This window comes from Phytophthora parasitica (genome assembly GCF_000247585.1).
Source record: "Phytophthora parasitica INRA-310 unplaced genomic scaffold supercont2.12, whole genome shotgun sequence".
Lineage (NCBI taxonomy): Eukaryota > Oomycota > Peronosporomycetes > Peronosporales > Peronosporaceae > Phytophthora > Phytophthora nicotianae.
This window is the reverse complement of record NW_008648998.1, coordinates 1,205,046-1,217,207: the sequence shown is the minus strand read 5'-3', so window position 1 is coordinate 1,217,207 and position 12,162 is coordinate 1,205,046. Positions and strand designations below refer to the sequence as shown.

General features: G+C 49.6%; 7 protein-coding genes across 10 annotated transcripts; 3 read left to right on the top strand and 4 right to left on the bottom strand.

Moving 5' to 3' along the window:
- Positions 1 to 270, top strand: PPTG_07680 (hypothetical protein; the record flags this gene model as incomplete). The annotated part of the gene is made up of 2 exons (XM_008901955.1): positions 1 to 91; positions 155 to 270. 2 exons carry the CDS (start codon positions 1 to 3, stop codon positions 268 to 270), a joined length of 207 nt encoding a protein of 68 aa, XP_008900203.1.
- Positions 271 to 284: 14 nt separating this feature from the next.
- PPTG_07679 (hypothetical protein) lies at positions 285 to 1,845 on the bottom strand. Its single transcript, XM_008901954.1, has 2 exons — positions 875 to 1,845; positions 285 to 813 (listed from the first exon to the last, which is right to left on the bottom strand). The coding sequence occupies exons 1-2, from the start codon at positions 1,796 to 1,798 to the stop codon at positions 505 to 507; spliced, it is 1,233 nt and encodes a 410-aa protein (XP_008900202.1). The 5' UTR covers positions 1,799 to 1,845; the 3' UTR covers positions 285 to 504.
- A 108-nt stretch (positions 1,846 to 1,953) lies between these two features.
- PPTG_07678 (hypothetical protein) lies at positions 1,954 to 3,395 on the top strand. The gene is made up of 2 exons (XM_008901953.1): positions 1,954 to 2,217; positions 2,300 to 3,395. Exons 1-2 carry the CDS (start codon positions 2,087 to 2,089, stop codon positions 3,342 to 3,344), a joined length of 1,176 nt encoding a protein of 391 aa, XP_008900201.1. The 5' UTR covers positions 1,954 to 2,086; the 3' UTR covers positions 3,345 to 3,395.
- On the bottom strand, positions 3,365 to 5,410 carry PPTG_07677 (hypothetical protein). Its single transcript, XM_008901952.1, has one exon. The coding sequence runs from the start codon at positions 5,325 to 5,327 to the stop codon at positions 3,411 to 3,413; it is 1,917 nt and encodes a 638-aa protein (XP_008900200.1). The 5' UTR covers positions 5,328 to 5,410; the 3' UTR covers positions 3,365 to 3,410.
- Positions 5,411 to 6,389: 979 nt separating this feature from the next.
- PPTG_22178 (hypothetical protein) lies at positions 6,390 to 6,581 on the bottom strand (the record flags this gene model as incomplete). The annotated part of the gene is made up of 1 exon (XM_008902072.1): positions 6,390 to 6,581. One exon carries the CDS (start codon positions 6,579 to 6,581, stop codon positions 6,390 to 6,392), a length of 192 nt encoding a protein of 63 aa, XP_008900320.1.
- A 323-nt stretch (positions 6,582 to 6,904) lies between these two features.
- PPTG_07676 (hypothetical protein) lies at positions 6,905 to 9,637 on the top strand. Of its 3 annotated transcripts, none has more exons than XM_008901951.1 (4): positions 6,905 to 7,350; positions 7,437 to 7,502; positions 7,569 to 7,698; positions 7,761 to 9,637. In XM_008901951.1, exons 3-4 carry the CDS (start codon positions 7,571 to 7,573, stop codon positions 8,971 to 8,973), a joined length of 1,341 nt encoding a protein of 446 aa, XP_008900199.1. In that variant the 5' UTR covers positions 6,905 to 7,350; positions 7,437 to 7,502; positions 7,569 to 7,570; the 3' UTR covers positions 8,974 to 9,637. The 3 variants fall into 3 exon arrangements, with proteins under 3 accessions (XP_008900199.1, XP_008900197.1, XP_008900198.1); XM_008901949.1 differs by having other exon boundaries at positions 6,929 to 7,350; positions 7,559 to 7,698; XM_008901950.1 differs by having other exon boundaries at positions 6,929 to 7,350; positions 7,437 to 7,698.
- PPTG_07675 lies at positions 7,693 to 10,236 on the bottom strand. Of its 2 annotated transcripts, XM_008901948.1 has the most exons (2): positions 9,026 to 10,236; positions 7,693 to 8,941 (listed from the first exon to the last, which is right to left on the bottom strand). In XM_008901948.1, the coding sequence occupies exon 1, from the start codon at positions 10,145 to 10,147 to the stop codon at positions 9,077 to 9,079; it is 1,071 nt and encodes a 356-aa protein (XP_008900196.1). In that variant the 5' UTR covers positions 10,148 to 10,236; the 3' UTR covers positions 7,693 to 8,941; positions 9,026 to 9,076. The 2 variants fall into 2 exon arrangements, with proteins under 2 accessions (XP_008900196.1, XP_008900195.1); XM_008901947.1 differs by having other exon boundaries at positions 7,693 to 10,236.
- Positions 10,237 to 12,162: the final 1,926 nt, after the last annotated feature.

The window sequence follows — 12,162 nt, the reverse complement described above, 5'->3', positions numbered from 1 at the left end:
ATGGACAAATACTGGGGCAAGTCAGAGGAACACGCAGCCAAGAAGCTCGACAGCGACATGGACGACTACTGGAAGACGAAGGACGAGAACCGTGCGTGCCGTGATGAGCATTTTATAGGATAAACTGAGGATTGACACATAGCGTATGTTACAGCCAAGGAGGACGAGAAGGAGGACGCTGCTGCTGGTGAAGAGAAGGAGGACACGACAGAGGACAAGAAGGATGAATCTGCCGAAGAGCCCGCTGCCGAGGAACCTGCTAAGGAATAAACAGATACAGAAGCTCAAGTGGGCTTAAAACGGAGTGGCTTGGGCCATGTCAGGCCTATATAAGGCTTCGAAGATTGTCAATAGTGACGCCATAAGAAACACGTGGACAGTTGACAAGCTCAACTCTGGCCGAAGGAGAGGGCTGTAATTACGACGCACAAACGACATGAATCTGTATGAATCTTCTCTCAAGCTCTTCAGTACCTTGTGTTGCCTATGGACACACTATTCTCTTCAGCCGAAGACCTCCTGCAGCTTGCCAACAGCAGCTAGCACTAACCAGAGCACTCCCACGATCACTGAGAGCATGGACGAGAAGATAGAAATGCGGAAAGCCAGCAGCTCCGAGCGTTCGCCCAGTCGACCAGTGGCCTCGCCGTACGCCGCAGCGAATACGCCCATTGTCGCGATAGACGTTATACAGAAGGAGCCCAGATATGTGCATGATTTGACTGTGTCATGCAGCCCCACCGCAGGCAACACGCCGAGAATGCCACCAGGTCCCGCAATACCATGCACAATTCCCACTAATAGTGCAGTGCACTAAAAATAAAATAAAAATGAGAAAGTATACGGTTATCGTCATTAGAATAATCTCACATACCTTTTGCGTCTGGGCGTTCTGGAAATCAATAGTAGGCAACTTGAAGCCGCAGCACATGGGCCCAGTATCACGCTTGGTGCCGGCGACATCGGCGTCCGCTTCTTCGCTAGATTGGCTTCGCTCCGACAGCAGCTCTTCCAGGGCTACGACGCTCTCGCACGGACTGTTCTCCAGCGAAATCGTGTCCACACTAGCCGAGTGCGGTCTCGATTTCCTCGGTGAGATTTCCACATCAACCATCACTGCGTCTTCACTGTCGCTATCCTCTTGTTTGGATTTCTTCAGCGCCTCCAGCCTCCTACGTCGCGCAGAGACCTCCTCGTCATCGCTAAACTTTACCACCACGTCATCCGACTTGGCTTCTCCTTCTTTCAGCAGAGTGCGACTCGGAGTTGCAACAGATTCCGTCTCGGTTTCGGTCTCTGTCTCGGTGCCTTCACTCGCCTCTTCCTCTTCGCTCTCACTATCCTGTAAGTTTGCATTCTTCTTTTTGTCATTGGCATTTTTTCGTTTCCTTCGACTGGCACCTCGTCGTCTGCTTTGTCTAGACTTCTTGACGCCTTCGTGCACGCCATAAACACCCAGTCCGATCATGAAGACGCCCACAAGCACGTCTGTGACCACGTTAAGCACCGAAAAATCGAGCTTTCCATCTAATGCGATGAAGATGATGGCCATGATAACCAGTCCGATGCTGTGGCCACATCCCCAGCGGATTCCCAACGCAAACGAACGCCACGAAGACCCGGCAGACAGTGTGGCCAAGGCACTGAGATGGTCGGGGCCCGTGAGCACGTGAATGAGACCGAATAACATACCCGCCAGCGCCAGCTGGACGGTAGACGCCTGTGCCAAGGCAGTCGCCTCCTCCGTCGAGGCCGCGGCGATCTCCACGCGCAGCCAACGATGAGCTGCGACGTCCATGGCAGGAGGCAAAAGGAGCCGCAATGTTCAATAATGACGGCTTACGCAGAAAGCAAAAAAAAAAAAAAGAAGATAAATTTTGTGACCACGGGATTGGACAATGAAAAGCTGGAAATGTATATGATTGGTCAAAAACTCTTTTTGGCCTCCCTAGAGCCAGTAAATCTCAGTCAACAATGCAGCATTTTTCAGTCTCCGGTATTTTTGGACGACGGTTAGTTGCAACTTATAATGAGTTTTTAGCCTTATCCGCCGGCCATTTTCATTCCGGCAAATTCCTTGGCGAGCATGGTGCTCGTGGGGCTCTTCGTGGCTCGTCAGCTGTGTATGGGTCTGGGCTACATCTACCCGTTGTTTGCATCGGTCGAAGCGCTGTGCACCCGTCGCGAACAAGAGCTGTTGCAATGGATCACCTTCTGGTAAAGTTGAAGAATCTGGACTTTTTCGGTGCTACAGTTTTTCATTCACGATTTGCTGTTGCATGTTGCACCGAAATGTCAGGGCGGTGAACGCAATCTTTTGGGTCTTGGAGACCGTGGGCGACACCGCCATTTCCTGGGTGCCGTTCTACCTAGAAGCGAAGATCGTGGCTCTAGCGTGGCTCGTGTTGCCATCTTATCGAGGTGCACTGCTGCTTCACCAAAAATGGTTGGCTCCAGCTTTCCAGCAACACGAACAAGTCATCGACTTCACTATTGCCGACTTGAAGCGCCGAGCTGGAGAGAAAATGGTGCAGGTCTGCAAAGATACAGCGGTGATCGCACTGAGAAACAGCTCGGATGTCGTTGCGCAGAGCCAACAGTATGTCGCGGCGCAACTGGTCCAACAGGCTTTGGGCAAATTGCAACCTGCCCCTGTTAACACTACACCGAGTGAAAATTTGCGTCTCCCTTCCCTTCTGTCCTCAATGACTACAAGTGCAGAGTCGAAAGAATGCGTTCCAGTGTCCCGAGCAGAGGAGAAAGAGTCTAAGACCTCAAAGAAACAAGCAAAAGACGAGTCTGAGCCACAGGAGAAGGCGACAACAGCCTTAAGTCGAACTGAAAAGGCCAAACAGGTGCTGGATCACTTCAAGAAGCTCATGGTGAAGGGATTTCAGCTGAAATATCACCCGTCGGCTGGAGTTGTAAAGCACCGTGCGTTGCTGCTTGAGTCGTCGAATGCTCGATACGTGAGCTTCATGAGTGCTAGAGATACAGGATCTATCGACAGCAAGAAGAAAGCTGCACGACTACTGCTTCACAATCTGCGGCGTGTATCAGGCGCTGTGGTTGAGGAGTGTGCGTTATTCGCCACCATGGTCGAAGAGGAAGAAGTGGATGCTTCTGTAGCTTTTGTCCTGGATAATGGTAAGGCTGTGATGCTGTTTGAAGCCGAATCTCACAAGAGTCGAGACTTGTTAGTCGCGGGGCTTCGTCTACTGATCACGGAGCACAAGAAGCGCGATACTGCAGCACTCAACAAGCTGTGCGCGGCAGTAGAACGCACCATGATGCACCAAACCTTCATGCAACTCCGTGCCAATGTTGAGCGACCGCGAAAGTAAAAAAAAAAAAAAAAAAAATCGAACCGATTTGCTGGATAAAATCGTTTGAATAAATATTTTGCTTTTCTATCTGTCGCCTATTGTTTGCCAAATCACAGTCGGCATTTTCTCTCGAAATCGAGCTGTTGGTGTGCGTTGGCACGAATATTCCATGTTAAAGGTTTCGTCTTCAGGTGTCGGCTCTTCTGTGTCTGTACCTCGAACACTTTCGTCTCTAATTTTTCCTTCTTTGATTTCCAACCGTTTGCGGAAGATTTTGCGCCGCATTTTCAGGATTTTCGGCGTGATCTCGTACAACTCGATGTCGATTTCGAGCTGGTTAACTGGATGCATGCCGTAATAGTCCAATCTGAACGACGTCTTGATTCTGGACGAGTTGTTGTTGGTCTGGAGCCACGCCGCCACGCGTCTGGAAATGATAATCTGTCCGCCAAATCCAACGTCACCGACCTCACGACCGATGTATTCCGACGCTCCGATGTAGAGAGCTTTGCCTGTCACGCGATGAGTCTGCATGATCAAGTTGCCTTCTTCCCCTACATTTGTGTCATGAATACCCATTCGCACTCGAATTCCCCGGAAAAGGAGCTGAGGCTTGAGACCAATTGCCACTTCGGTTTTCACGGATGGCACAAGTCCCTCGAGTTCAGACGGCCACTTCACATGTAGCAACTGCAACTGAACCTCGAGGCAATAGTTCACGGCGTCGGAAATTGTGTGGAACGCCAACTGAAATGCGTCGCCGGCTGTCGTGATTTCGTACCCGTTGTACTTGGGTAATAGAGACCGCAACAGGTCATCGTGGAGGTCTTGTGCTGTATCGATGACGGACTCTGGGGCTTGAGCCCACAGCGCACTCGAGCCTTCGATGTCTGTATTTACGAATACTGGCTTGTCAGGCGGGGCAGTGGCCTCGTACGTTGCATACGAATCGTGTCTTCGATTGGCACGCAAATTTGCCCACTCGGGCGAATTTTTCACATGTGTCGGAATAATTGGAGACAACATTCTGATGCAACATTGCTGACTTCCGCCCATAACGAGCGCCTGTGCTGCACCGAATAGATAATACAACATGGTGATAATACCCACCAGATAATCTGGAATGGCGTCTACCTCATCCTGTGGCATACACAGCAACGCCAGTTGCAAGAAACAATATGGCAGTGTGAAAATGGCACACACAATCATCAACAACTTCAGCCGTCGATACAGTGGAGACGCCATGACCACTCCGTGAATATGTTCATGCTTCCGTCCTGAGAATCTGAGCACCACAAGAGCTCCTGTTGCGTAAAATACCGCGAAAATGAGACCTCCTAGCTCCACAAAGCTCAAATACTTGTACGTTCGGTTGTACCCATCGTGAATAATGACAATCGCGAGTCCCGCGCCAAGAAACAGCCCCACAATCACCCATCCACGCCATACATACTTGAGAATCGTCGCTTTCTCGTTCTCTTCGCCTCGGTCCAGTGTCCGCATCGCGAGTTTAAACAATTCCCTTGAAAGTAGAAAAATCCAATACGCACTTAGGATAAAGAACAGATTTTCCGCTAGCAGCAGCGCCGTCAGCGCTGTACTCAATGGTACGTCGTCTTGGGTCAATTTCGTAATATAAGCGGCCTCTCCGCCGTCGCCCTTGCTGTCGTTGTGGAGTAATTGGCCCACCGCCACCTCGGTTTGTGTCATATCGGAGCCGGAGCCGGAGGCGTCCTCCACTTGGTCCATTACCTTGCCGATTGCGTTGATCAAGTAAGCGTAGAAGACTCCGCCCGCTAAGGCGTGTAACGTGCTGCAGAAGAGGAACATGGCGATGACAAATCGAACGGTGGAACGAAACATGTCGCCGCCCAGTTTGCGCATGTGGTAGGCGGCCAACATGCTCATGCTGCACGAGAAGAAGAGCGTGAAGCAGTACGTGTACATCCAGGCCATATTGACCGACGCGTTGCGCACCCACACCGCCTCCACAGTCGTCATGATGGAGAATGGCGGCGAGTCCGCAGTCCGCTATTGTGGCGTTGTGACAACCGGCAATTTGGAGAATGACGGTCGCGGACTTGAGAATTCTAATATAGAGGAGAATGATTTTTTAGAGGAATGCACGACACGGATTTGCATGCTTTAAACCCTCTTTTGTGAAGAATATCGCGTGGCAATTGAGCCGGGTTGCAAAACCGGATTTTCTCTGCTGTACTTTTCTGGTGGCTCAGCTGCAGTTACCAACAATTTGGCAAATTCGTGGTTAGTTGCTAACTGGTACATGTATGGCAATGGAGGCCTAAGCAAAATAGCAACGTGTGCTGTTGTAGGCAACACCTCTTGAAGGTGTCACTTCTCGCGGTCTTCAGACTTCAACTAAGGTTAGTCGATGGGGTTTGCAGCGATTACAGTACTGCATCCTGTTTTCGCGGGAGTACACCTTATAGAATTTGCAAATATATCAGGTTTTATGTAAAGAATTGTAGCACATTTGGCAAGAAGATAACTATTTCCGAAAGTTTATCAAAGGGCGGAGGGTTGGAAAACGGGGTACAGTACTGTACGATACATCTCGATTATGGGACGCAGTTTTATGCCTAAATCACAACAGTAACCAGCCGGTCTGAGAATGATTAATCCGGAATGTAAGTTTTGATCTGAAAATTCAATTTGGGGTGTTTGAAGCACTACTCGCGGCTTTCTGCTGCTTCGTGCCGGGTGCGTTGCTCCTTCCTACTCTCCCCCAGTAGTAGTGATTAATGTGGCGTCGCTGCAAGTCCTCGACGTTCCTGTCCAAGTCGCAAAGTTTGCTTTCCAGCTGCGATCCAGTGGAATCGGGATCATCATGATGATCGTTATGGGATATGAGAACTGCCAGTAGGTGTGACCCTGCATGCTGTCAACAGACTCACGGCCAGTCGAACAATCACGTGTATGTCGTCACCGCTACTCGGGCGTAAAGTTGATCACGTGTGCTGGATTCTTCATGCTGAGATCAGTCTACATAGGTGATAAAGCAATTGCCAATCTGTAAGGGAAATGTTTTTGTCAAGAATGAAGTCATATCGCTGTGCGTACTGCAACATAGCGAAGCAAAGCGTTCTGAGTAAACACGATGCCGTCTGTGGTGTGCTTCGACGCATCTTCCACTTTACACCCCCCTCCCTGTGCACGCATAAAATCTATGAAGTTGACATTAACTGTCAACGTCCAGAAAATCGACATTGAAATGTCAAGCGCGGCACTCTCCATTGCTGGTTCGACGTTAGGCTTTCCAGCCAATGTCAGCCGTGGTCTTAATAGATGGCCACGTTGAAACGGAAGGCTTCCGCTGGATAAAACTCGAAGTGCACCACGCCTCTAGTCAATCTTATCAGAGTTTTTTGTTTACCTCGGAACGGGTGCAGTATGTTGTACTTGTATCCTGAAAAAGAGATGAAAAGGATAGCGTTTAGTTGACAATAAGGATGGAATTCAGTCGGCCAGTATAGGACAGTATACAGTATACACATTCCCCAAATCCAAGCAGCTTCAACAAAATTCACTTAACTCCGACAGAATCCACTTAGGTGCGATCTTTATCCATTACCGATCGGCCAAGCACACTCACAAACTTTCTCCGAAGATGCAGCGGCTCGTATTGTCCGGGCGCCGCTACGTCCGTCCAGCTCGCCTCACCGCCGCAGTATCCGCTTCATGGCAGTCATCCGCGACACCATCGCGGTCTCTAGATGGCCCGCGTCATTACGCGAGCGCGAAGCCGCTGCCGTCTCCGTCTCGCATGAAAGTGGCGGACCTTTTGGAGGTGTCCAAGCAGTTCCGCAGTAAACAGACCAACTACATCCTCGAGGACCAGACGCTGGACGAGGCTGTGAAATGTCTGGCACAAAACGAGAACTCAGCGACGCTCGTGGTGGTTAACAAGCAGCACCAAGTAGTGGGGCTTATCACGAACAGACTGGCACTAAAGAGAGTGATGCGTATGCGCTCTACCGGCAAGCGATCAGACTGGAACATGAAGGTAGGGCGAAGCAGTACAGCGTATAGCCAGCTCTACTTGTTAGAGGCTGCGTTTCTATGTGGATACTGATGATATTTTGTTGTAAGGTGTCGGAGGTGGCGATTCCAGCGCGAAAAGTGCTTCATGTGTCGCCGGAAGATTCGCTGGAAGACGTAAGTAAGCGGTAGAACAGTAGTTTACTGGTAGATTATTAACTGCTATGCTTTAGTGCCGAGCAGTGATGGCGCTGTCTGGAGTAGGGGAGTTGCCAGTGTTGCAAGGGAGTAAGTTACTGGGTACAGTGTCATTAACTGACATAGCGTCGTTGATCCATCGCCATGACGCGCAGTTAAATCCCGATCCTACCAGGTAAAACTCAGTCTTATTTAAGGTCATATTAACTAAATCTAACCCTAATTTGTCGTATCCAGCGCTAAATCGGACTACATAAACTTGATCCTACCGCGCAAGGGACTACCCGCCAACACGTCGCTGGACCAGACTGTCGTTCAACAAGAGAACGCCCACCCAAACTACTGGACGTACTACCTGCACTCGTTCGCCATGTCGATCCCCCACCCTCAAAAGAAAGACACCGGAGGAGAAGACGCTTTTTTCTTAGGTGTCGTGCCCCACGGCGTAGAAGAAGGCGGCGCCTCCGCTCCAGTACTAGAAGACCGTCCTATCGACATCAATCCGTCCATTTCAACCGTAACACACGGCACTCAGGGGCCCGTGGACGTCCTAGCAATGGGCGTCGCCGACGGTGTGGGCTCGTGGTTCGAGAAAGGGGTGAGTGCTCGTCAGTACGCAGAGGAACTCATGGTCGCAGCTCATCAAGCAGTGCAGATCTCGTACGCCAAAGACCACGACATTGAGCCTTCAGAAGTGCTCCATGCAGCGTGGTCTACTGTCTTACAGAAGGAGATCGTGGGTAGTTCCACTGCCTGTGTGCTTGCCTTGGACCCAGAACAGGGAGAACTACACGGAGTCAACTTGGGAGACTCTGGCTTCCTCATTATCCGCGACAAAACGTCAGATCTCGAGACTGCGCGACTACGCGGCACATTGGACGGCTCACTGATGCGCAAGATCATCAACCGGGACCACGACTTGACGCCTGCTGGACGACGCAAAGGCGCACACGTGACGTATCGCTCTCCACAGCAGCTACACTACTTTAACTGCCCCTTCCAGTTAGGCTTCGCTGGCGCTGAGCTTGTGAGTGACGTAGTGGACGACTTGGCTAGAGGAACGCACTCTCCGATGAGAGAGAAGCCGCTTTTTGAGACTCCGGAGAACGGAGTGAGACTGCGAGTGCCTGTGCTCGAAGGAGACCTCATCATCCTGGCCACGGACGGACTCTTTGACAACGTGGATGAGGACGTTCTACTGGAAATTGTACGAGCCGAGCCTGATCTCGAGACTATGACACGGAAACTGGTACAGAAGGCCTACGATCTGTCGCTTGATCGGTCCAAAGACTCGCCTTTTGCTCGGCTTGCGAAGGAGAACGACTTGATGTGGGGTGGCGGCATCCCGGACGACATCACGATCATCACTGCACGAGTCACGAAGCACAAGACAAAGGAGGAGAAGATCGCAGAGGCGGCTGCAGTGGAAGCAGCGATTGCCAGCTATTAGTTATCGAGAGATCCCTGTGAAAAAGAAACAGAAAACACGACGAGAAACTTACTCGACGTCGTGTGTTCTGTGTTGCATAAAGTTAGAAAGGTCATCAAGTGGCTCACGTGTCAGCAGCGTCTGCTACGGCCCTGGTCTCGTCGCTAGCAGCCTGCTCTTCCGTCTGCTCAGTACCGGATGCATCGCTGTCCTCCTCTTCCTCGGAGATGACGACGATGTCGTCATTACTCTCTGGTTTCTCCTCTTCCTCGTCATCTTCTTCCTCCTCGTACCCCCCAGTGTCTTCTTCATCCTCATCGTCGTCCAACTCCACTGGCGCTGCAGCGGACGACCCTCTCAGATACAAATCTCGCACTCGAATAGCGTCCCGCATGAGCGACAAGACCGACTCCTGGGCACACGCGTCCACTAGGATGGCGTCTCGAGCGTCTTCGTGGCCGTAAAACAGCTCCTCCCCGTACTTCTCCAGAGCGGTGAGGCATAACTTACTGCGTGCAGAGTCGTCCAGCTGCATCAGAAGTTGTCTGGCTTCTCTCTGGTTCTGCGCTCGAGCGATGGCTCTCGCAGTCTCCTGTTCGTCGTCATATTCCTCTTCTTCGTCTTCTTCCAGGCCACTGTACTGTTGGTACGTTGCAGGAGCAGATTCCTCCTCTTCCTCGTCCTCATCGACGTCCACGATGTCGATTTCATTGTTTTGAGACGTTGGAGGCTCACTATCGTCATTTTCTTCTTCATTTTCGTCTTCTTCGTCCTCTGGTGGAGCCAAATCCTCGACGTCTTGGTTGTTGACGTCTCCGTTGTCCATATCCGGGTTGTCTGGGCCCATATTTAGGCCAGATTCGTCCAGATCTTGGTCTTTTTCACCATTTTCCAGACCCAGCGCCAGATCTGCGTCCATATCTTCTTCTTGTTGCGGGAATTCCTCGTTGTCGTCGACATCGGGCAGCTCTGCGTCCAGTAGTTTGCTCTTTTTGCCCAATGGGGACACCAGGACATCGTCCAGCGTCGTCTCGCTGTCCTTTAAGTCCTCCACGCTGTCGCCTTCGAACGCTTCAGAGGCCGAGCGTTTTCCAGCTCCAGAGGGAGATAACGAAGCGGACAAGTTGCCAGGTAGGTTGGCGACATCACTGTCTACAGCTGGAGCTCCCGCGGAGGCGCTGGAAGGCTCTGTCATGGAGATACACACGCGTCAAGAGAGGGGAAACTACGCGGCGGTTGCTCTTAGCTTTTGATCCGTAATGACTTGACGTTAGAAAAGCAATCGTACTTAATGGACCTTGCAGAAAGAAACGCAATATGATTGGTTGAAAAAAAAAACTCGTCAACTTCAAAGTTGTCTTATTTAATTGATAATAATTCGATCGTCGTATGAATGCTATATAATACTGTAAAACAATGATCTCAAGACTCGACCGGGTCGGCATTTTGTCAGCTCATCGAATGTGAGAGTGCAAAAGATCAGCATAACTTGCAGTTTAGTTGAGCTGTCCAAGCTTTCAATTCTGGCAAACCAGCTTTTTGTATTACTCTTCAGTTTGCCCGATTATCAGTCTTAGTAGTCTAAGTTTAACACATTTCCAAATAAATCTTTAGCACTTTATGACTTTTGAGCCACCCTTGTTGCACTCCTTCTGATACGCCAATGCTTTTTACGTAGTCGAGCTAGTACAAGAAACAACTTTAAATTCTTCTACCACCGTTCCTAGGCTAATAACCTGTCCTTATCTTATCAAAAAAGCGAATTATGAGATCTTGTCATCTACACGGGTGGAGCTTCTGCAAGTTGGTGCGGAGTTAAATCTTCATAATACTGTTTTCGTTCACTCCAGCTAATCAGCAAACAAACTTGGGCTCACAAGTTTAGAAACATTCGGCAAAAGGACTTAATAACATATCTTGATTTTCCCATACAAATTTAGTTGTCGATGCGTATAATCTGCTGTGAATGCTCTGGTTTCTCTAGCTACAAATTTTGCATTCCAAAGAGCGGTCTGGAGTCACGTTAGATGGAGAGATTAACGCCGAAACGAATTTAATACACGCCTCGAATGTTAGCTGCTGACTGGAATGTTAAGGACATTTACAAAAAGAAAACCCAGCATATTAAAAATTCAGTTAGGCTCAGCCTACAGCGCTTCCAGGACTATAGATTCGTACCCCACCCACCCACCCACAACCACACACAAGGCACTGGGTCAAAGGAAGTGTGTTGTTGGTATACAGTCGATATTGACATGGAGCTACTCAGGCTTGGTGGGCGACAGGAGCGTGCATCAAACTAAGTGATTAGTCACTACCACCAGGCTTAGAAAGTTGATTGCCGTATCCGGAGAATGGGCACTGGACGAAACCTGTGCTTCACTGCCTGTGACGCACTGCCGCAGTGCCCATTTAAAATCTGAGAAAGTGACCTACCCTTGAGAGAATCATGTGGTTGAAAGCGTACGTGTAATCATCTGGATGAATCACTGCAATAATCATTTGAGAATCATGTGGTTGAAAGCGTACAAGTAATCATACTGGACGAATCACTGCAATAATCAATTGGGTTTCGAATTTACGTTCCAAGCTATCAAAAGGTGGCCTTTTGTAATGCTAAAATTCGCGAGCTATTCCCAAGTTACCACAGCTTACAACTCTTTGTCCAAATCGGTGCGTATCCGTATCCTTCAAAAGAGCCAATGCGCGCAATCACCACGAAAATTGTTCACGCTAATGGGGTCATTTTTTAAAAGGCAAAAACGGCTACAGCAGGTACGTTGCTATTTTACATGTATTCTGAAGTGGTTAAAATACAGCTGAGAAACCTTTCACTAATGAAATAGTTATGATCAACCTGCTGGCAACCCTCACAACAAGAATCTGCACTGTAGCACTGGCTCCGCTCCATGTCGTCGCGTTTGCAGCAAGCATGTCAGCTTATCTAAGTGGCCCACGTGTTCGTTTAGTCCAGCGGTAATTGTACGGCTGTAAGCATATGTACGTTTTAATGCTATCTCATCATGTAGACTTCATTGTGAAGATTGTTGACATGACTGTTAGTATTTAGAAACAAGATAACAAGCGCTCGCGTAAACAAGAGGAAGCAATATTGAGCTTGTCAGTACGTTGCGCTTAAACTTACTTAATGCCTCAGGCGCATTGGCTTCTGCCTTCACGAGTTGAAACAGCGTTACCCAATTCTTCTTG